General features: G+C 32.8%; 2 protein-coding genes and 2 pseudogenes across 3 annotated transcripts in view; 3 read left to right on the top strand and 1 right to left on the bottom strand.

Moving 5' to 3' along the window:
* Nucleotides 1–3,800: 3,800 nt before the first annotated feature.
* Nucleotides 3,801–8,038, bottom strand: LOC149054757 (transmembrane protein 19-like). 2 transcript variants are annotated; one of them, XM_089229021.1, is made up of 7 exons: nt 7,974–8,038; nt 6,668–6,855; nt 5,634–5,738; nt 5,257–5,394; nt 5,047–5,196; nt 4,865–4,969; nt 3,801–4,003 (listed from the first exon to the last, which is right to left on the bottom strand). In XM_089229021.1, the coding sequence occupies exons 1-7, from the start codon at nt 8,021–8,023 to the stop codon at nt 3,816–3,818; spliced, it is 924 nt and encodes a 307-aa protein (XP_089085147.1). In that variant the 5' UTR covers nt 8,024–8,038; the 3' UTR covers nt 3,801–3,815. The 2 variants fall into 2 exon arrangements, with proteins under 2 accessions (XP_089085147.1, XP_089085148.1); XM_089229022.1 differs by lacking the exon at nt 7,974–8,038 and having other exon boundaries at nt 5,634–5,757; nt 6,668–6,685.
* Nucleotides 8,039–14,719: 6,681 nt separating this feature from the next.
* LOC149054756 (uncharacterized) lies at nt 14,720–16,547 on the top strand (annotated as a pseudogene).
* A 698-nt stretch (nt 16,548–17,245) lies between these two features.
* LOC149054755 (scaffold protein ILK-like) lies at nt 17,246–20,119 on the top strand (annotated as a pseudogene).
* Nucleotides 20,120–21,948: 1,829 nt separating this feature from the next.
* LOC107168717 (pickpocket protein 28-like) overlaps nt 21,949–22,431 on the top strand; it is a 37,239-nt gene continuing 36,756 nt past the window's right edge. The window contains exon 1 of the mRNA XM_089229023.1: nt 21,949–22,061. Within this exon, the coding sequence (XP_089085149.1) occupies nt 21,963–22,061 (99 nt within the window). The 5' untranslated portion in view covers nt 21,949–21,962. The remainder of the gene's footprint in view (nt 22,062–22,431) is intronic.

Raw genomic sequence — 22,431 nt, 5'->3', positions numbered from 1 at the left:
TTTATAAATTGTCAAAAAATTTCATATTTATAAGTGAGATTTGCTCTCAGACAAAGCTGCTCGATTTCAATTTCATTTAAAAATTGAAGAATTAAATTAATTAGTACGTTAATCACTTAAAGCTTAAAAGATTAAAAAAAATTACAAGATCAAAAATCAAATAATAAAATTGTACAGATTTATACTATGTTACATGAAACATGTTATAACTGTTTTGTTCTGAACCAATAGAAAAAAAACTAAATCCCATCAAAATCCATACTCTAGACTTAATTATTTGTGTATAGTATTTTACTTGTATCATTTTAAGATTAAATCATATTTACGAGTTCATAATGTTGTTATGGGATTACGGATTTATAGAAGTTAAACTGCTTAAATGTCTATACTTACATTATTATTAAATGGTATCCCAGCTTATTATCAATCAAAACAATTGTAAAATAATTTTAAATTGTTTTATTATAATAAAATATATTACTAAATATTAAACGAATGACTTATCAATCTATCAAATACATATAATAAAGTTTAGCACTGTTTTTCTAATATACATCGGAAGCTGTGATTGATCTGCAATCACTTTTCGTGAAAACTACATTTTTTTCCTACAGGAGCAGCTTCAAAAGCATTGGCTTAATTATAAGACCGATGGCCTATTAAAAGTAGAACAGGAATACCATTTCTGAAAGATTCCGCAATACAGAATCTTTCACCCTTTGTACAAATACATCAAATCAACTTATACCAAAAAAACTACCATTTTGCATTTACAATAGGAAATAATCTTAATTTAATAATTACTTAACATTCCACCATCTGGGTCACTGGTTGAGCCGCACTCATTGAATGTTACAAGATATTATCGTGTATTGATTTGTGAATTAGTCACAAACTAATGTAACAATTATGAATGTATATTTTATTCAACTCATTAAAAGATTAAAATATATCTTAGTTTGTGGTATCAGTACCTCCCACTTAAACCTTGTTTGGTATTACTTACTAATTACATCATGAATCTCTATAGGTTGTTTGTCATTCTCTTGACGATAAATGTTCATTACTAGTTTTTTCAAAGAGTATCATCATTTATTTGTGTTTTCTTAAAAAAGAACACGATAAATGCAATTCAAAAATGTTGTATCATCCTCATGTTTGAGAAATAACCCATCTAGAGTTTGACATGGTAAGTCGCTGGGCCAATCCAGCTCTGATGCCAACCTTTATTTTAATCCACTGAATATTGAAGCAAAAATTGTATTTATTAACGTTTAGAATTTAAAGGATCAGACAGAGTATTTTACCAGCACCATTTGTCACCCCTCTTAAATCTCTAATCAAAACTTAAAATTGTTATTAAAAAACAATACATAGACATTTGATATATTTTATAAAGATTTAAAATAATATGCTGTTTGGATTGAGAAACTAAAATTTTTATATTTTATATTTCCACAAAAAAAATTGTGAATATAATTGCCCACATTTAATACCAGGTTGATTTAAGTACCTACTCTACTAGATCCTCGACTATCCAAACTTTTTGGATTTATTATTATATTAGAATTATAATTATGTTTAGAAAATTATAATTATAATTATATTTAGAAAACTGAATAACAGAGCGTTCGGATAATCGAGGTTCTATAGTACGAAATATAAATTAAAAACTTACAAAAAGCCGCTGATCAGTGTAGCATATAAAACAGTTTTGTGTAAGTTTGTGAACTTGGTTCATATTATTTAGTAACAGCCAACAACAAACTTGACTATTTTTAATTTTTTCAATGGTATTTTCAAGTATAGACATGTGCACAATATGGCAAATCCATTAAAATTACAAAAACAAATAATATGTAGGTAATATGAATATATTTTAAATTTTTAAATAATTAAGTAACAGCTTATTTGAGGGATTGATATGTATGTGTTATAGTCTTCACCATGTTTTACATTAATTCAAATTAAATAAATTATAAAAATAATTATACAACAACTTAACAATCAAACAAAATATACATTTTACAGATAAAAAAAAATTAAGGTTTATATAAAAAAAAGTATATGTATATAAAAATTACAATATAATATTTACAACAAAACATTTCAGTCAGTCTAACTCCAACATTAAAGAAAGTAAAACTAAATACAAATCCAACAAAAGTTTAGACCTAGCTATTAGAATGGAATAAATAGTCACATTAAATAAAAGTCTCAAGTGACCATATTTTTTATGTTTATGGCCAAACTAAGTACGCAATTTTTGGGGTTACAATTCCCATGATAACACTCGATATCAAGTTGACACTGTGATTATCCAATATTCTTCTTCCGGATATGTGCACAACATCTTTACCTGGGTGTTCTACTATTGCTCCTGTTTTTCGATTATAACCTAAATAAAAATGATATAAAATACTTCATTGGTTTAATATGTGTTAATATCACTTTTTAGTTAAAGAACTATTACGATTACCTACGTTTCAATGATAGTTAATAATAATTACTAGGTAATATAGGGCTCGAATTTATAAATAAATACATATTTTTACTGTGATTTGATAAATTAATTTACGTAAGTAACAAATTAATTTCAAGGGATTTCCAATGAACTTAACTATTTTTTATTTTACATATTTTGCCATAAGTACAAGTGTTCACAAATTTCTCAATAATTCTATTTTTCCCTACATATTTTGACAATTTGTTCATTTACTATATTTTATTATTTATTAATAATTATTAATTGTACATGATTGTATTTTTCAATTTTCCAGTATTTTCAAAAGTACAAAATAGTAATAGAATAATACTAATTATTAAATTTAATAGACATTAAATAAATTAAATTATATATATATTTTATATATTTTATATATTTAATTATATACATTAAATATAACATTTTCGATATTCGTTTGATATATATGACCTCAATAAACAATACTAGATAACGATTCATGAGTACATGTTTGTGTTTGTATTAACATTTTCTGGGTTTAATCTGTGTTTATTGTTCATTATTCAAGATAATAAGATAGTTGCGTAAATATTTTTTAAAATTATATTTCATTATATTATTTATTATTATTATTATTATTATTTTTTATTTTTTTTTGATAATACATGTTATGAATTTTTTAGCACATATTTATGTACTTAAATAACGAATAATACTATTTTAGTAAAATATATTTCGTTGAATGTACTGAATATCAAAACAAAAGTTCTTAAACTTATGAGGAAAAAATAGAATTACCACTATATTGTGTCGTATATGCACTTTTCAGTGATATACCTCTTTCGACACTAAAGTTACCAAAAGACCATAAATTAACCGGTTACAGTTTGATCCTCTAGACGTCAATATAATTACCTTTACTGCTTAGACTTTCAATCTTCAAAGACCATAAATTAACCGGTTACAGATCAGATTGAAAGAATACAATTAACGTAGGACTACTTTCACCGTTTAAACCTTGAATCTTCAATGACTATAAATTAATCGGTTACAGATCAGATTTAAGGAGTATACTTAGAATGGTTGTGGCCACTCAAACAAAATATATAATTTTCGGGTCGGAAACACTTTTTATTCACTTATATAAACAAACACGAAATTTACAATCAAACGTATCGCAGTCTTGACATACCGCGACTGCCTCCTCTTATTATACTTTTTGCTTTATATCTACATTTTAACTGCCTCAGCACATTTGCTTCCTTGGCCTAATCTAATCTACAAATATGATTACTATTTTGTTTATATACATAGTCACCTATTACTACAATTGTAATGTGGCACCTAATACTTAATCAACAACGCTGACAACTAATCCGGCAAAACCTTCAGCTACTATTATTGGCCACTGTACAGGACTTCTGGCTAACATTTCTGCATCGATTGTATAGATAAGCATTGCATAATTTGCTAATCCGACAGCCATGCCACCCAAAAGACTGACAACCAATCCAAATACTGACACACCACCATTTGTACCTGGGCCATAGATTATACAATTAATAATACTCTAATTATATCAAATACTATCACTATTACAGATAATACAAATAATTTATTATAGTATAGTAAAATCAGCGCTTTCCATTTCCGCATAAAAAAGACTCAATGCCACACACATAAATAGTGTATATCAAAGTTTTATTAAAATATATAGCTTAATTCTTCACATAAAGATAGTACAATACCACAAAAATTTAAATATGAAAATATTACATAGAATTAAATGAAAATTCCATAGAATAAAGACACAATCCAAATTTGAAAAATCCATTATGTGAGTGTAATGTCAAAATAATTAATAATAGTATCTATATAGGTAGATGTATATATAATATACTATGATAGACATACCTAATTTCAAACACAACAGTCCCATTGTTCAAACATCTGTCCCTTTGTCCCTTGGGGAATCTTTAGGACAATAAAAATATAAAATGTCCAGTTTTCAGAATGTAGATAAAAAGTTAATAATAAAATAAAACTTGTGAGGTGGCTGGAACTGAGTACTAGTGACCAGACATTATTGAGCTACAATAAAACCAAATGGTTCATACTAATATCTGCTATCGAAGAGTTTTGCAGTTATAATACGCGCCACTGAAAAAATAATTTCTTAAAATCAAAAAAAGTCTGAATCAGTTTTAAAGAATTTCTACGAGTGTCTAAATTCAAAGTTATGGTTTTTGCCATGTGAAAAATATATGAATAAATCTGTGAGTGGTAATGGGATATCCACTATTTAATAATTTGTGTGCAATTTTGTCTTATGCTGTGTATTCTGCATATCAGTGCGGCAATGAACAACGCCTAGCCAAATAACTAAGTCTAAACAATCACCTTTGGGAACAGGTTTACCAGTTGTTATTAATATGGGCAAGCCTGTGTCCAAGACTGTTGCTAATTCTGAAGCCCAAGTATCACCGTTACAACTAGAAAAAGCACCTAAATAACACATAAGTACAATTTCAACTTACATTTTCAATATGTGAACCAATAACTTTAGCAAAATCAAATCTTACCAAGAATACCAATGGATAACCAAGAAGGCCGATAATAACGTTTGAAATCAACAGGTAGTTCACCACATCCGACGTCTAAAATGTACAAGAGCGCAAGTTGAGTAGCCATTCCTCCATTACATAACACTTGTATCCAGTTTCTTTGTCCACCTGTTTATTTATAAATGTATTAATAAAAACAAACAATATTAAAATAACTAAAGTATTAACCTTCTTTAAAGTCAGGTTCCAATTGTTTTTTAGTTTTACTCCGAAATTTTGTAGCTCTGGAAGATGTAACAAAAAATGTTAGCAAACATGCCAGAAATCCATAGCTGCTTAGTGTCAATACAAAACCAACAATCACACCTGAATAACATCAAAATTAAATTCATGTTGGTTCTATATTTATAGATTTAAAGTGCAGACCAGCGATTCTCAATCTTTTTAAGGCATTAAAACGTTTATAATCGTTATGTTTTAGCAACAATACTAAACACTTACAAATTATTTTATGTATAGCCAACTAAAAAATTTATTGGCAATGCCCCAAGTTGAAAATCGTTAGTTTATAACTATATAATATAGTACTTTACAAGAATACAAACCTAATAGTGCTCCACTTAGGTTTAAACTACGTTTGGTGTAACCACATACAACAATAAATAGTGGAATGAAAGTGGATATAAACCATCGAAGAGGTGGAAGTCCTTCTAAGAATTGTATTAACATCTAATTAATAAAATATAATTAATTGACATAGTTCATGTTCTATATTCATTTTAGAATAAGAACAGGTCTTGACTAGTTTTCATCGGTAGCGGTCAGATGCTAAAGCACAAGGCAAAGCATCAGAACAGAGCCACACCTATGGGCACAAGTCAACTGCCCAGCATCTTTCTTGTTCTCAAAAGAGCATAGGTACTATTAAAAACAGTAAATATCTTAATCCTTTCACTGCTACAGACGCAGTAGCGCCGATCACCTAATTTATCTATGACATATGTTACAATAAATTTTTTAGCTAGAGGGCTATCTAGAATATTATATACCTTTAAACGTAAAAATATACAATTATACATCACATTACGTATTAGTAGATGCTATGATTTGCATGTGATAGCTAAAATTATAAATATGGGAGATGATGAAGGCCCTTTGATATACAATGTCATAATATGTTTTTAGAAATTCAGCCCCATTGTACAGATGTTCAATCATGTCCAAAACATTTAAACCACTCACTGCTTTAGACATACAAATACATTTTTATATTTAATAATATTAACATTGGGCAGTAATCAAATAACTTTAGGAAACCCTGGCTAGCATTACTTTAAACTTAATTAGTTAGATCACATAGATCTCAAAACAAATATTTAAAAAAAAACTTCATTTTATGAATTACCTAATAGGTACACAGATTGCAGAGTATAAATAGTGTAGCAGTAAAAGGATTAATTTAATGATTTTGTAAAACAACAAGAATTCCTAGCCATGTCCAAATATTTATTTAAAAAGATTTATAAAAAAAAACACGAAATAACTATTGTGTTAAGTTTTAATTTTTATAAGTATCTCTAGTATCTCTAGAACTTTGATTAGGATTGTTTAATTGTTATGCTTAAGTTGATGAATTTACCATCTAGTTCATTTACATTATCGCCATAAAATTTTCGGAAAATAATATTGCTAGTCCATAAGATCATTGACAATGGAATAGAAACCATAGTTAAGGCAACTGATATGATTGGCTTTGAAACATTCATTTCTTCAGAATCACTTTTAATTTTGACCATGTTGACAGAAGAGAAAAATTGTTCTTGTAAACTGAAACAGAGACCAATTTGCCAAGGTATTTACTTCAGAAACAATTATATTATCAACAGTAAAACACTATGCTTCACAACAATATTATTATGTAACATGAAAATTAAGTTTGTAGGTTGATTGTATAGTTGAGTTCAATTAATTTATTCAATAAGATAAAGTTAATAATAATATAGAATGATATCTATAGTATAATTATTATTTGGTTTTTAATTATCTTTACATCAAAACCCACTTTTGGAAACAGTTTAATTGCTATCTATTAACAATTATTGTTATTGTCAAATATCAATTAATTGCACACAACAGTTAGAACTTATAAAGTACCATATAATTATTTCTTTATTTTGGGGGAAGGTAGTAGGAAATGCTAATAGTTAAATTACAAAACATTAAAAATAATAATGAATATCGGTACAAACTATAGTTTTAAATTACTTTTTCACTTATTGATTTTTTACAATATGAGCTATATTAATTAATTATGTTTAAATTGAACTAGAACATTCCAACCTTTTTTTGTAAAAAGTCTGTCTAGCTATGAGGGATGCGTTGTTTACACACACTGCATGACAATTTAAACTTATTTAAGGTAACTTTAAAGTCTTAAAAAACTGTTTTGAGCAATTCATCTAAAATCATGCATAAACCAACACACGCGCATACAAATAATTTCAAATTATAAAACTCGAGTACAACTAATTACCTTTCACAATTCTTACAATGTTAGTCAACACTCATTATACAAAATGACATATAAAATTATCATTGTAAAAATATAGGAGGTTAAAATTTGTTTTCTTATGATTTATAATTAGATTATTAATCATTTGATTATATATAAACAAAAGAAAATAAATAGCTAATTTTTAAGTATGTGACAGCCAATCAGAATCGAAACATTTATAATATAAGTTAATTGTGGTAATTAATAATACTCAATACCCAATGGCATTGGTCTAAGTAAACAGTATATCGATCATGTTCAATCAAAAAACAAATAGAACAAAAATGATCATGAAACGTTATGTAGATATAGTATAAAATATTTAATAAAAGTTTCCAATAATATTTTATTATGTAACTGACAACAGGTCCGATTTAAATAAAAACATTACATTTTTTTATATGTTTTTGAACGAATCATGTTAAAACGCTTAAAGAACATCAACTTCTCTTCCACAAGTCACAACCTTTAAAACTGTTAAGATTACAATTTCTACGGGCGGGTAGTAAGTTGTAGTCACCTGATCAGCAAAATGAACGGACAAAGTCGACGTGTTTATCAGACGATTGACGCGGGATGATGAATGTGGTTATTAAATTTAAATATAAATTAAAAAGTGTTGCTCAAACGAGTTAACTATAAAGATTGGAAATCACAATTAAAACTATTTACAAGTCCTGATCCGTACATGATTATAATTATTATTAAAAATTGCTACAAATTGCAATACAAAAGCGATATAGGTAATAACAAATTTAAACTTTGAACGCACATAAGCGGCACGACGGCTCGTCGTAATCACAATTGTTAAGAACCCATAACTACGACACAGTTGATTTTGATACATCTATATGTTAATACATATATAGAGGTATTTCTTTATAATCAAAATGCAGAGTGTGTGTGTCGTCCGACGCTGACACCGTGGGAACCGCTGAATAAGGGTTTTTGATGTGAGACGGGGCACCGTCTCGACAACACACAGGGAGTCAGTCAGTAGTAGTTAGAACCGAGCCTTAGACATAACGTATATTTAACCAGAGCATTTTACATGTATCGTACGATTAGTCGTAATATAACCAGTGTTTGATTTACAATTTATAGTTATACTTAAATCTTTTTTACTAACAATTTAAATAAATACATTCATTATTTAATATTAAATTGGTGCGTACGTTTATTTTGTGTTGTGCGTAAAAACCATAACATTTTTGGTGGCAGCGGTGGGATCTGAGGATTCCAGTATTACGCTTAAAGTAAAATCTCTTTGAAGTACTTAAACTAGCTAAGTCGATCACGCACTGGTCCGTGTAAACGGAATACGACTTACAGAAAATTCACACGCTCCAGATCAACTCAGAAACTTCAGATATTCTACCGAAAATTCCAGAAAATCACATAAATAATATATTTTTTCCGGCGTTAGCGAATTCTTGCGCGTGGCATTAGAGCGCCGCCCGAATCCGACATCAGTCGAACCAGTTCAAGCAACGGTAAGACATCAAAATCGAAATCGATAGTCAAAATCGAAATCGATAGCCAAAATCGAAATTAATTATCGCAATCAACATTGTTATCAATATCGATAATGGTTAACAAAACTGATAAGAATATTGATAACATTATTTACAATAACAATCAACAATAACGGAGCAATATTTTAAACCCACTACCAGTAGTGGTCCCCGCGCCAGCTGTTTCGGGACATGCGAACGTCCATTCAACAAGAGCTGTCGAAGAGGAATTACGTCGTTTACGGTTCAGTTCATCGACAACACTCTGAGCCAACCAGATTTTTCCAGACAATTTCACGACAACACTCATGGCAGCATCAGTACAGTTTGCGGTGTTGTGAGTACAACATTTACTAACATACTAACCATTTAAATTAGTTATTGAAAATTCCTTATTATTATTATTCTTATTATTATATCATCGTCAGGGCTAGCAGTGATAACAATAGTAGTTTTCTGCATAGATCGTTATTGTGTAATACTTAGTTGATGAGTGATACAGGAGGTAATAGTAGTAGGACCACTACTCCTGAATTGGAAGATAGTAGCGAAACATTTGAGAACCCTCTCCCAGCTCCACGTCTTAGTCTTCCTGTTAGATTTGCAAATCCACAAATTCCTGAATCTGAACGACTCGTTGCGGAGATATCGGTTGATAATCATTTTATAGACCAGACCATTGAGATCTTAGACTGTAACGAGACGTTATTGCAAAACGTTAACCAAACATTAGCCGCCGTAGATAGAGTGCTTGTTCATACGAACCATACCTTGCGTATAAATATTTTAGATCAGACCATCGTAATGGATAATAACGGAACCTTACTACAACCAACAAATCTCGGGACAGAGGACGCCCAACAGTCCGAAAATTTAGCGACGGACACCTTATCACGGAACAACCCACCAGAACTTTTATCGCAATCAGGGAAATCTGTAGACACGATCGGATTAGAAGCAGCCTTAAAGTTATTACCAGTGACATTCAGTGGGGCAAATCAAGAAGACCTCGAGCTGTTCCTAGAACAATGCGAGTTTGCTGCAATTATGTGCGCTAATGAGAAAGCAAAGCAGCGACTACTACAAGGCATTATTATTCGGCTTACGGGAAAAGCCCGGGCCGTAGTAAAATTCCGTTCGATCAATCATGGATCGACTTAAAAGAAACTCTAAAAACTTCATTAGAACCTCAACGAACTACTACTCATCTCTATCTGGAACTCTATTCTAGTAAACAAAAACCAGAAGAAGACGTTATGGCGTATTCCACTCGTATAGAGTCCTTGCAGACCCTTATCTTAGAACAGGAAACTTGCGGAAAATCAGCAGAGGTAGCTACGGCGTTGGAAAACAGTTTGAAGGCACATACGATACAGGTTTTCATCGAAGGCCTCGGAAAATTGAAGGACTTTATCAAAGCTCGAAACCCTCCGACGTTGGAGAAGGCAATTCAAGTGGCGCGAGAAGAAGAGAGGGTAAGAAGGTCACTCGCAGAGTCAAAGTGATTCTATGAAGGAAATGGCAAATCCGGTACAAAAAAACCAAGCACGCCCTGCTTTCGTTGTAATAAAATGGGACATTGGGCCCGAGACTGTCGGACTCAAATTCATACAACCAGATCATCAACCGGAGCATCAACGAGCACTGTACCTAGAGCATCTGTGAGCACAATTACTTGCAGATATTGTAAAAAAACCAGGTCATACAAAAGAGGAATGCAGAAAATTAAAATATGTGAATTCAAAACGAACGAGTGAACCTACCAACGCATCAGCCCGAAGTTCAAAAAACTCTTTACGGTCGGGAGCCGACGGCGGGCGACCAGCAGGAAGCCTCAAAACAGCCGCAATCTCATTCGCAGAAATATTCTAAATAATACAGCTCGCCGGAAAATTGAACAGGACCATGTACAATGTTACAGTCCTCAGACCATCCAAGCGGGCAGCAAATTTTTAATTGATTCTGGTAGTGACTTAAATTTAATTAAACTTTCATCATTGCGCGATGAAGTAATGGAATACGACCACCTCGTGTACGAACTCAAAGGAATAACAGAAAATTTTGTGACGACTCTAGGATCCGTTACAATCGAACATCAAATTGGAGGCGAAGGAAGGAAGGTTAAATTTCAGGTCGTTAATTCAAATTTTCCAGTACCAAATGAAGGAATTTCAGGCAAACCATTTATTATCGGACAAGAAACGATAATTAACTACCGATCCAAAGAATTAATCCTTCCCCCTCTGTCGAACTTAACAATACAACTACGAACAGAAACTCGTTGCCATTCCAGCTCCAAATAAAACAGAGGATTCAAACATTCTAATTTCTAGCCAATTCATTACAAAGGCCATCACTTGTGGAAATTGTGTTACCACAGTAAGAAATCATCTCATATACGTTCCTTTCATTAATCCAACAGACAATCAAGTTAAATTACAAATCCCTCAATCAGAACAACTTGAACACGAAGATTTCAACGAAGCGAATGTGAACCTATCACAAGTTTCACAAAATACGGACCCTGACTAAAGAATAGAATACCCCGCTTACACTCAGCCCTTCGAACAGATCATTTAAATTCAGAAGAAAAATCCTCATTGCTTATTATTTGCGAGCAATACTCAGACGTGTTTCAATTAGAAGGGGATAAAATCACTGCAACAACCACCGTGACTCACGAAATCAAAACTTCTGAAGCAGTTCGCCCAATTCACGAAAAACCTTATCGCCTACTCCAGCGATATCGGCAAGAAATAACTGAAAAAATTGAGGTTTTAGAGCGAGAATGTGTAATCACTCCTAGCGATTCTCCCTGGAACGCTTCTCTTTTGGTAGTTCCAAAGAAACCAGACGTTAACGGAGTGGTAAAATATTGAGTATGCGTCGGCTTTCGAAGACTCAACCATGTTACAGTGGGCGACGCTTTCCCACTTCCCAATATCACAGACATCATAGATCAGTTAGGCAAGTCTAAGTATTATAGTACACTCGATTTATTCCAAGGATATCATTAGGTTCCCATGAACCCTGCAGATCGCGAGAAGACAGCCTTTTCTACGGATAAAGGCCATTTCGAATTTTTGCGGATGCCGTTTGGTCTAAAAGGGGCCCCCGAAACATTCCAGAGGATGATGAACAAGGTACTTTCAGGCCTGAATGGGTTAAAGGCGTTTGTACACCTTGATGACATCATTATTTACGCTAAGGACCTCCCAGATCATTCACAGAAACTCACAGAAATTTTAGAACGACTCAGACAATTCAATCTAAAGCTACAGCCCTTGAAATGTGAATTTTTGAGGAAAGAGGTCACTTATTTAGGACATCAGATTACCGACGAAGGCGTTAAGCCAGACCCAAAATTAGTGGAATGTGTGCAGAATTTTCCTATACCTCAAAGTGTAAAAGGTGTCAAATCATTCTTAGGACTCTCTGGGTATTACAGACGTTTCATACAAAATTATGGACAGATAGCTAAACCACTAACTTCGTTACTCAAGAAGGATGTACCTTTCAAGTGGAGCGATCTATGTCAACAGTCATTCGAAAAATTGAAAAACCTCTTAATAAACTACCCAATCCTTCAGTATCCAGACTTCACCAGACCCTTCAACCTTACTTGTGGTACCAGCAATTACACAATCGGTTGCGTACTATCCCAAGGATCCATTGGAAAGGACCTACCAATTGCTTATGCGTCCAGGACATTAAGTAATGCGGAAATAAACTACAATACTACAGAAAAGGAATTAGCAAGCATAATATGGGGAGTTAAAGTTTTTCGTCCGTACCTTTTCGGTCAACATTTTAATATTATAACAGACCATTGGGAATTGGTGCGGCTGTTCAACCTAAAGGATCCTGGTTCACGCCTAACGCGATGGCGTTTAAAATTGGAAGAACACCAGTACACTATTCATTATAAACCTGGCACTAGCAACACAAATGCAGATGCTTTAAGCCGAATAAATCAAGTCGTCACCAGATCATCAAAAGCTACCGAGAACCCAAAACATCCAGACAGTGCAGAACCATCAGAAACTTCCGAAAATCTCAACCTTCAAACCTTCCATTGAGCTAATTCTTCGGGAGAAATACAAATCATCGACAACTATCAGGAATTTCTGAACGCAGATTCCAGTCTAAAGGGACCAGCTAAAAATGTTAGCGAAGAATCGGGGAATATATTTGAAATAGATCCCAACATTTCCCTTGCACATTGCGTCGCAGCTGATTTCGAAATGACACACGGAGTAGCTGTACAAATGAGAAGAAAATTCGGCAACCTGACACAGCTACGTAGTCTACAGAAAAGGTCACCGACGTGGCGTCATTAGAAATAGCAGGTAGATACATATTCTACCTCATTACTAAAGAAAAGTTTTGGCAGAAACCGACATGTGCAGATATTTTTCAAAGCCTTCAGAATCTCAAAAAAATTTGCCAAGAGCGGAAAATAACGCGACTTGCGTGTCCGTGCCTAGTGATTGATCGGGACGGAATCAAATGGGAAAACCATACAGACCATGCTATACTACATATTTCAAAATTGGGAGATAAAAATTATAACACCAGAACAGTTATCGAAAGATGACCAGTTACAGATTATTCGAGAATTCCACGAGACTCCCTTGGGGGGACATCAAGGAATAAATCGGACATTCCAACGAATATCACAGCAGCATCATTGGAAGGGAATGAGGCAGATGATCAAAACATATGTCCTTTCCTGTGAGACTTGCCAACGTAATAAAATTCCAAATCGATCAGTCAAAGAACCAATGGTTATAACCACCACATCTTCCAGACCATTTGAGAAAGTCTTCATGGATATTGTAGGACCATTTCCTCAATCTCATAAAGGAAATACATATGTTCATCTTAACTCTTCAAGATGATCTTTCTAAATTCGCATGCGCAGTTCCTATGATGAATCATGAAGCAAACACTGTAGCATACCATTTTGTAACCCAATTTGTGTGCTTACATGGACTTCCAAAGAGTCTTGTCACCGACTGTGGAACAGAATTTCTGAGTCACGTATTTAAAGAAGTTTGTCAACTTCTTAAGATCAAACAAACTTCAACTACTCCATATCATTCTCAAAGTAATGTCTCTCTAGAGCGTAGCCACAGAACATTAGGGGACTACTTACGAAGTTTTGTCGACAAAGATCCTCAAAACTGGGACACTTATGTTCCGTTTGCGATGTTCTGTCACAACTCAACGGTACATACTGCAACCAAATTTCAACCATACCAATTAGTTTATGGAAATGAGATAACAGTTCCTCATTCGTTCACTCGAGACCCAGAACCTCAATACAATTATGAAGACTATCACTTTGAAATGAAGAAACAAATGCAGGAAGCTCATAAATTAGCGAGAGCAGAGCTATTGGAAAGTAAACACAAATCTAAAGAGCGTTATGATAAATCAATAGCACCTCTAAACCTTGTCGAAGGCGATAGAGTCCTGATACAAGACAAAGCCCGTTAAGGAAAATTAACACCAAAATGGTTAGGTCCTTACCCCATCGTCACGATACTTAAGAAAAACAAACCTGTGAAGGTACACCGGAACCTTTTAAAACAATTTCATGAAAGAGTCTAACTATGTTTCAGACTCAGCCTAATTTCAATAAGAAACACAGACACTTTACCCCATGGATTGGACTCCGATAATAATCACCGAGTATTCAATTCAACTTCATACAAGAACCAACAAGGGATCTATTATGAGTCACAAGGAGTAGCCAGATTATCACATGTTAGTTGGAAATTAGTAGTCTCCTTGGATGTACAATCACTAATTTCCAAATACAATGTCATCATGCACCACTATGAAGCAACCATGACCATCTGCAAAAATATGCAAAACAAATTTGGTAGCGTGGAAATTGAAGAGATTTGCTCTCTGTTTATACAACAATTTTCTAGAGCGACTTTGCCATATTTAAACGAGATCGATGCTAATCACAGAAGTCTAATGTTAGCGATTGGCAATGATGATAATAAGGTTCGAAGAGGATTGGGGCAAGCCTTCAGACGTATGGCCAACGTTCTGTATGGTGTATGCTCGAAGATTGACGTTGAATTAATTCTAAATCAGATATCAGAACTAAACAGAAACAAAGTATCCAGCAAAAGCAATATTCCGGAAAATATCAGATTCTTACAAGCAGAAGCAAATCATTCTACACAACAATTGGAATTTCAACAACAAAAGTTGGAACAAAACCTCCAGTACTTGCAAGCACAAATAGACAATACTATTCAAAACCTTAACAAATTGACGTTCCGCACCAAGGTATTGGAACAAGCATTGTTATTTGAACTAGTATTTAACAAATACGCTTACGAAACACAGAACCTTATATCCATAATAAACACAGCCTTAGATGGTAAAATCCACACTAGCGTATTTACTCCACAGCACATTATTAAAGAACTTCTTGAAATTAAGGTAGACTTGCCAATTGGAAATACTTTTCCGTTGGAAGTAAATACAGAATCTCTTAATGATATTCTCAGAATCTCTGAAAAAACTATATTCTTTAAAGATAAGTTATCTTATCTATGTAATAGAAATTCCACTAATTTCCAGTGAAGAATATAACATATATCATCCAATTCCTTTACCCATACCCCACAGCGAACGAACCATTTTCTTAGTCGATCCTGAAATGGATTATTTAGGTGTGACCAGAGACAACGAAAACTTTATCACTTTAGATAAAGAAAAGTGGGAAGAATGTATAACATTAAAACCCTATAAACTTTGTAGAGGTAATCAGCATATCCAACATTGTGCAGGAGCGATAATGTGTAGTTTCATTACTAGTCAATAACCAATTTGACCCAGACCATTGCAAATTCAAATTCATTTCCTTAACAACCCCTATATGGCATCAGTTGGAGCAAATTAACTCATGGATCTATTATACCCAACCGGAAGTAGGTACCATCACTTGCACAAAATCAATAGAAAATTCCAAGATCAAAATTGAGGGAGTAGGCAGAATAACTATACTCCCATCTTGCAGAATTAATTTCAGAAACTATATTAATTTCTAATAATAAAGCTAGTAGGGATATTGATTCAGATATTATACCAGAAAATGCTAGGAATTAACCGTTACGCACGTTTTCAGACATGGTCAGAACAATTATTCCTCAGAACCTCACTAATAAAATCTTAATTCAAAATTTGAACCAACTAACTAATAAAGCAGTTGAGTTAAATAAACTTTAACATACCGTAAAGGAGCCTTCGTTACTTTTCAACATTGAAATTTATGGTATTATCATTTGTATTATTTTAACACTAACAATATTAACAATATTACATTAAGTTTTAAATTAAGAAAAAATGTCACAAAAATATATAACCCTAAAATACCAGAAGCAGAACAGTCTAATGGTATTCAGGAAGACACCAAAGTGTAGTGTATTTTCTTTTATTATTATCTTCATTTTTATTGTCAAACTGAACTGATTCCCAAATCACAGAAAATTCGAAACTTTACAGAAACTTTTAATTTGATTTAAATAAATACTCGTACATTCATTATTTAATATAAAATTGGTGCGTACGTTTATTTTGTGTTGTGCGTAAAAACCATAACACAATAGAGAATAATTGTAATGTTGCTTGTAGAAAATATGTAGACTGAAGGATATAGGTATTCGCACAATCTCACTATAATATTTTTAGTTATTTTAGGAATAATGAATTAAGAGTTATTGGTGACGGAGAAAACAGCCAACTGAGCCAACCTAAGCGGGCTGCTGCTGTCTGCTGTCTGCTTTATAAGCAACAGCGTTTCGCACACAAAATACAAAAATCAGCAGCAAATAAATATGTCATAACTCATAATATTTTTATTATTATTTTGATTAATAATCTATTAAACGGTCATCTCGTTATCAGTGCCTTTGCTTTAAACAGCTGCCGTTGGTCGAGACAACACTGTTTATTTTGGTATTGCCAAATATGGAGTGTTTGTCCGCGTAGCTGCAGCAGACAGCAGTAAATAAGCATTACAGTATTACAGTCACAGTGCGTAGGATTCCCAGCATCTGCCTGGCCATTCACACCAATCTAGGCCAATTTCCTGGTTCGATTTCTGTCCGTGTGTCCAGAGGTTTCGTTCATATAATCGATGGAAGACATATTCCAGTGGTGCCGTGAAGGCATCACCATGCAAGTGCGGGTTTGGCTCGATGATACTGAACACGACATGAACCACGGGTGAGTTAAATGTTGAACATTCCTCTGCGGTAAGGTGGGAGGAATGTGATGATCATCAGACATTTTTACTCTTTGCTGTACGTTTCTAGGGACGATCACGGATTCAGTCCGTTGCACTGGGCTGCCAAAGAAGGCCATCTGAAGATCGTCGAGATGCTGGTGCAGAGGGGCGCCCGCATAAATTCTATGAATCGATAGAATGATACACCTCTGCACTTGGCCACGGCCCATGGTCACCATGAAATCGTTCATCTGGTGTGTGTCTAACTATTTTGTTGCGTCTACAAGTTTCTATGTTTGATATTGATATGAAGTATAATAGCTAAGGTAGTGTTTCTTCGTGTTTTAGTTGTTGAAAAACCGAGCAGACATTCATTTTACAAACGAATACGGTAACACTCCATTACACTACGCTTGCTTCTGGGGCTATGAAGCAATAGCCGAAGAACTTATTGAAAATGGTGCATTGGCTGCTTTGGCTAATAAAGACGGAGACACTCCGCTAGACAAGGGAAAAGGACCAATTTTAAAACATTTAAAAGTTATTGAGTACTATTGTTGGTAAATGCATTTTTCTTACTATCTTAACTGATAACATTAAAAAGTAAAAACAAATTTATTACAGATTTAGCCTTGCAATCTGGACAAGATCTTACTTAAATCAATTTTAAGGATCAAAGTTGGTTAGGTTTGAAAAGGAGAAGCAGTAAGTTAATTTATTATCACAATATTTTTAAGTACAACATATTTATTTACTGTTATAAATTTAAAATAAGTTATGTGTTAAACTTAGTTTACCCATATTTATTTTGCTGATGATTTTTTTAATATAGTATAGATCATTATTACAAAACTTATTCAGGAATCATCTGTTACTTTTGATGTATTCAAAGTTTCATTTATTTTATATTATCATTGTAAATTTACACGAATAATTTATTAAATTTATATTCAATTATTTTATAAATTGTTTAGGAGATGCTACATTATCACGACATAAAGGAATAAACTTGAGTGATCTTTACTTGCACACAAAAATGGCTACTTCACCCAGTGGAGAAACATGGCGTGGCCATTGGCAGAAGAATGACATTGTTGCCAAAGTGTTGACCGTTCGACAATGTACTCCTCGAATTTCCAGAGATTTTAATGAAGAATTCCCAAAACTGAGGTAATAATTTTCAAATTGAATGTTTATTTTCATACAATTATTTTAATAAATTAATTTTCCTTTTGTTTGTAGAATATTCTCACACCCAAATGTGTTGCCAGTGATTGGATGTTGTAACTCCCCTCCTAATTTGGAGGTTATTAGTCAGTATATGCCTTGGGGCTCGCTCCATACTTTATTGCATGAAGAAGCGACAGTTACAGTGGACACAGCCTTAGCACTTAGATTCGCAGTAGATATTTCTAGGGATATGGCGTTTTTGCATAGTTTAGAAAGGATTATACCACAATTTCATCTTAATAGTCATCATATAATGGTATATTTAATTTTAAGATTTTTGTTTAATTAAATTCATGTGTGCTTATTATTATTAATCCATAGATTGACGAGGACCTTACAGCCAGAATAAATATGGCAGATGCTAAATTTTCATTCTAAGAAAAGGCAAGGGTATACTATCCTGGATGGATGGCTCAAGAGGGTAAATATTTGGATTTAATATAATTTTCTTCCATTAGATATTTGTGACATTTAAAGTATCCTAAATATAATGATATTGTTAATTGTTATACAAGTATATATAAAAATTGTTAAGTTGTGTTTCTTGTTATTTCTAGCTTTACAAAAAAAAAAACAAATTGATACTAATTTTGAAGCTGCGACATGTGGAGTTTTTCTATTCTTCTATGGGAATTAGCTACTCGAGAAATTCCATTTTCTCCCTTATCGCCAATTGAAATAGGGATGAAGGTATGGTTTTTATTATTTCTGTATTATAAATACTTAACTATATCAGTTTTATTTTTAGGTGGCTTTGGAGGGTTTAAGAATGTCTATTCCATCTGATATTTCGCCACATATCACCAAACTTATTAAAATATGTTTGAATGAGGATCCAGGAAAGAGGTCAACTTTTAACATGGTGCTTCCAATTTTGGATAAAATGAAAAGATAATAATAAAAAATTCTTCCGTGCTATAGTGAAAGAATGTTACGATACAAACAACCGTTGATATAAAAAGGTGTTTCAAGACCACCAAATAATAATATTGGGAAAAAGATGCGTTGTGACGAGTGAAAATCACACATGATGAAAAGGAATGCCCGTTCAACGGTGTGATTTTCATTCGTCTAAACGCACTTACGCGGACCAACCAACGACGGACTAGATTGTCGAAAAGGGTATAAATACCGGGCACTTTCGACAATCTAGGCAGTCCACTTCAAGCCTCTAAACCGTCTACACTACCAACGATCCAGTTTAGTTCAGACAATCGAAGACCCGGACCACACAACAAGACTAGCAGCTCAACGACGATACGCCGCTCCACGGCTTCGAGCATCGTCCGACCGACGAACACCAGCACAACCACCGCTCCACGGCGTGTATCAGTGCCGCGGCCAACAGAACAGTCCGGATTTCAATAAAACGGCCCTTTTCAGGGCCAATACTTTCACCACCCAGGGCACTTATTTAAGTTGACCTTCCCGAGCCGGGTTCGTCGTCGGGGTACCACTTACCTAAGTTTGTACCGACGACGGCCGGCTCCCGAGCCCAATATTTAATTAAACAAATCTAAAATCATATGTCCAAATATTGTATTGATAGAGTCCGGTAATTACCCGACTACTACCCAAGCGTCCCCGATTGTGTCGACCCACTTATATAAGTCTGGTCGACAGAAATCGACGCTTTACTCATCCCTGCATTGTATATATATATATATTATAAATAGAAATATAAAGATCTTAATTACGAAACAAGAAACTTAGTTTTCATTTACGACACGGGCCGGCCATCTGGACAAACCGTATCAAGAAGAAGAAATCTTAACAATATAGGGCACTAACTTATACAGAAAAGTATCTATTTCAAAACCAGTGTATCTCAAGTGATTATTAAATAATATAAAATTATATTTATAAAATACACTTACAGTGAAAACTCTATATTATGTAAATAACATTTAGTAAACTTATAACGGTTGGTTTGATTTAAAACCTATTAATTACTCTCTCTTATGAAAACTCCCAATAACGAAAGAAATCACATGGTCCCTTCAGATTTGTTATAGAAAGTTTTCACTGTATTTTAATTTTGTTAGAACGTTCATTATTCTATTTTTATAATAATTACTTATTAAACAACAAAGTTGAAATCAAATATTAATGTACTATTTTTTTTTCAAAAATGTAGATAATGAATGTTAGAATTTTACAGTGTAATATTCAATACTTTTGGACTACTATAATATTCCAGCGTGAGCTTTCTGTACTATGCAAACTAATAAAGACTTTGATGTTGACTATTTATTAACATTAGGTAATTAGTAATTAATTATTAATTATTAAATATTTCATATTTTTAATAAATAATCCCTAGTTACAACACTGTATTTCTATTTCAGAATTGAACAAGTAATTTTTTTCTCTGTTTTTCTTATTGATATTTTACTGGTACAATTTAAATAAATTTAACATACACTCCCTCTAGATATTATAAGTTCCTGTTAAAGTTGTCTATTATAGATGCAGCAAGTAATATCAACACTTTAATTGATTTTTGCCTCAAGGTATATATTCTTATTAAGTGGTTATAATATCATGTATATCCAACATTCTATAGCTGTATTAGATAACATTTAATCAAAAGTTTATTATAATGTTTCAAGTCAAAGTAACCAACTACAAATTCTAAAGTTGAGTGGGAATGAAATATTTTCATTAAATCCACACAAAACATTTTGTTTGTTCAATACTATATTACTTATGGAGAGAAAAATTATCCATATAATATTGATTGGTTACAGTATACATTTGGTGTAATTAGGAATTAATATGAGCTTACATTTTATATACTTAACTTGTTTTTAATATAACTTATTATGATTAATTTTAGTTTTGACAAACTCAATAATTTATATTAGATTTAAACATATATTTTAAAAATTAATATTTTTGTTAAATATACATAATATATTATTTTATATAGGCAACGGCAGTTTTTGTCAATTATTGTTAATGTTATGCCTTATGCAGTTATGCTGTTCTGCACAAATTGATATTATTTCACGATGGTAAACACATCGCGTGCCTTATTATACAGTTTGTTAAAATAAATTATAGTACCACTAATAATTGTTAAATAATAATAAAACGTATTACTAATCGAAATATGTTGTTGATTTTGTTAACCAATTTTCCCATTATTCCGTTGCCGTTCCTATACAGTTCGATACGAACCATCGAAATACCCTCGGGGATAATATAATTGAAATTATTGTGTGTTTAAATATTTAATGCGTGCACATACATGAATATACTCGTATTAGAAATTTAAAATATCAAACACGCTAATCCGCTTTTTGTCGAAGTCTCGTCAAATGTTAAAAACGTATTTTTACTATTTCACATAGTTAGTATCTATAGAATTTATTTTATGTTACGCAAAAGACACCCCGTCGAAACTAAAATGCACAGCACGAGAAAAAACGAAAACGAGCAGCTGGAGAACCTGCTCAGCCAATATTTCAGAGCCGTACGTTATGTTTTCGAATTTCTACTAATAGTGTGGTACATAATTATTCAGCGCTGTAAGCGTTATCTATATACTTATCTATTTAATGTGAATTGCTTACTGCTGTATAGGTAAAGATACATTCTATAATTTAAGAGACGAGGGATACGATTTTCCTTACTTTAATTAACCGACTGCCGCGACTAAAAAAATGTCTTCGTACAAAAAGACGACAGTGTAGGGCAGGGCCTTGCGGTATGTGACCGTCGTAGCGATTTTATAGTGCCCGAAAATAAAACTTATATAGTTCGTATAAAGACGGATATTATGTTCAAAACTGCGAGCTAGAATGGCATGGATTGGAAACGGTGGATTAATACCCTTATTTGTG

This window comes from Diuraphis noxia, unplaced genomic scaffold, assembly GCF_037042655.1.
Source record: "Diuraphis noxia isolate RWA-SAM2 unplaced genomic scaffold, SU_Dnox_SAM2 contig0005, whole genome shotgun sequence".
Lineage (NCBI taxonomy): Eukaryota > Metazoa > Arthropoda > Insecta > Hemiptera > Aphididae > Diuraphis > Diuraphis noxia.
This window is presented reverse-complemented; position numbering and strand designations above follow the sequence as displayed.

What these genes read in the sequence shown, in the direction of transcription:
- LOC149054757 (XM_089229021.1), bottom strand. Translation starts at nt 8,023, where the DNA reads ATGTTCTTTAAGCGTTTTAACATGATTCGTTCAAAAACATATAAAAAA. An exon ending in CCTAAGTGGAGCACTATTAG is followed by an intron (nt 5,395 to 5,633) that starts GTTTGTATTCTT and finishes GATGTTATTCAG; the next exon opens with GTGTGATTGTTGGTTTTGTA. An exon ending in GTTATCCATTGGTATTCTTG is followed by an intron (nt 4,970 to 5,046) that starts GTAAGATTTGAT and finishes TGTGTTATTTAG; the next exon opens with GTGCTTTTTCTAGTTGTAAC.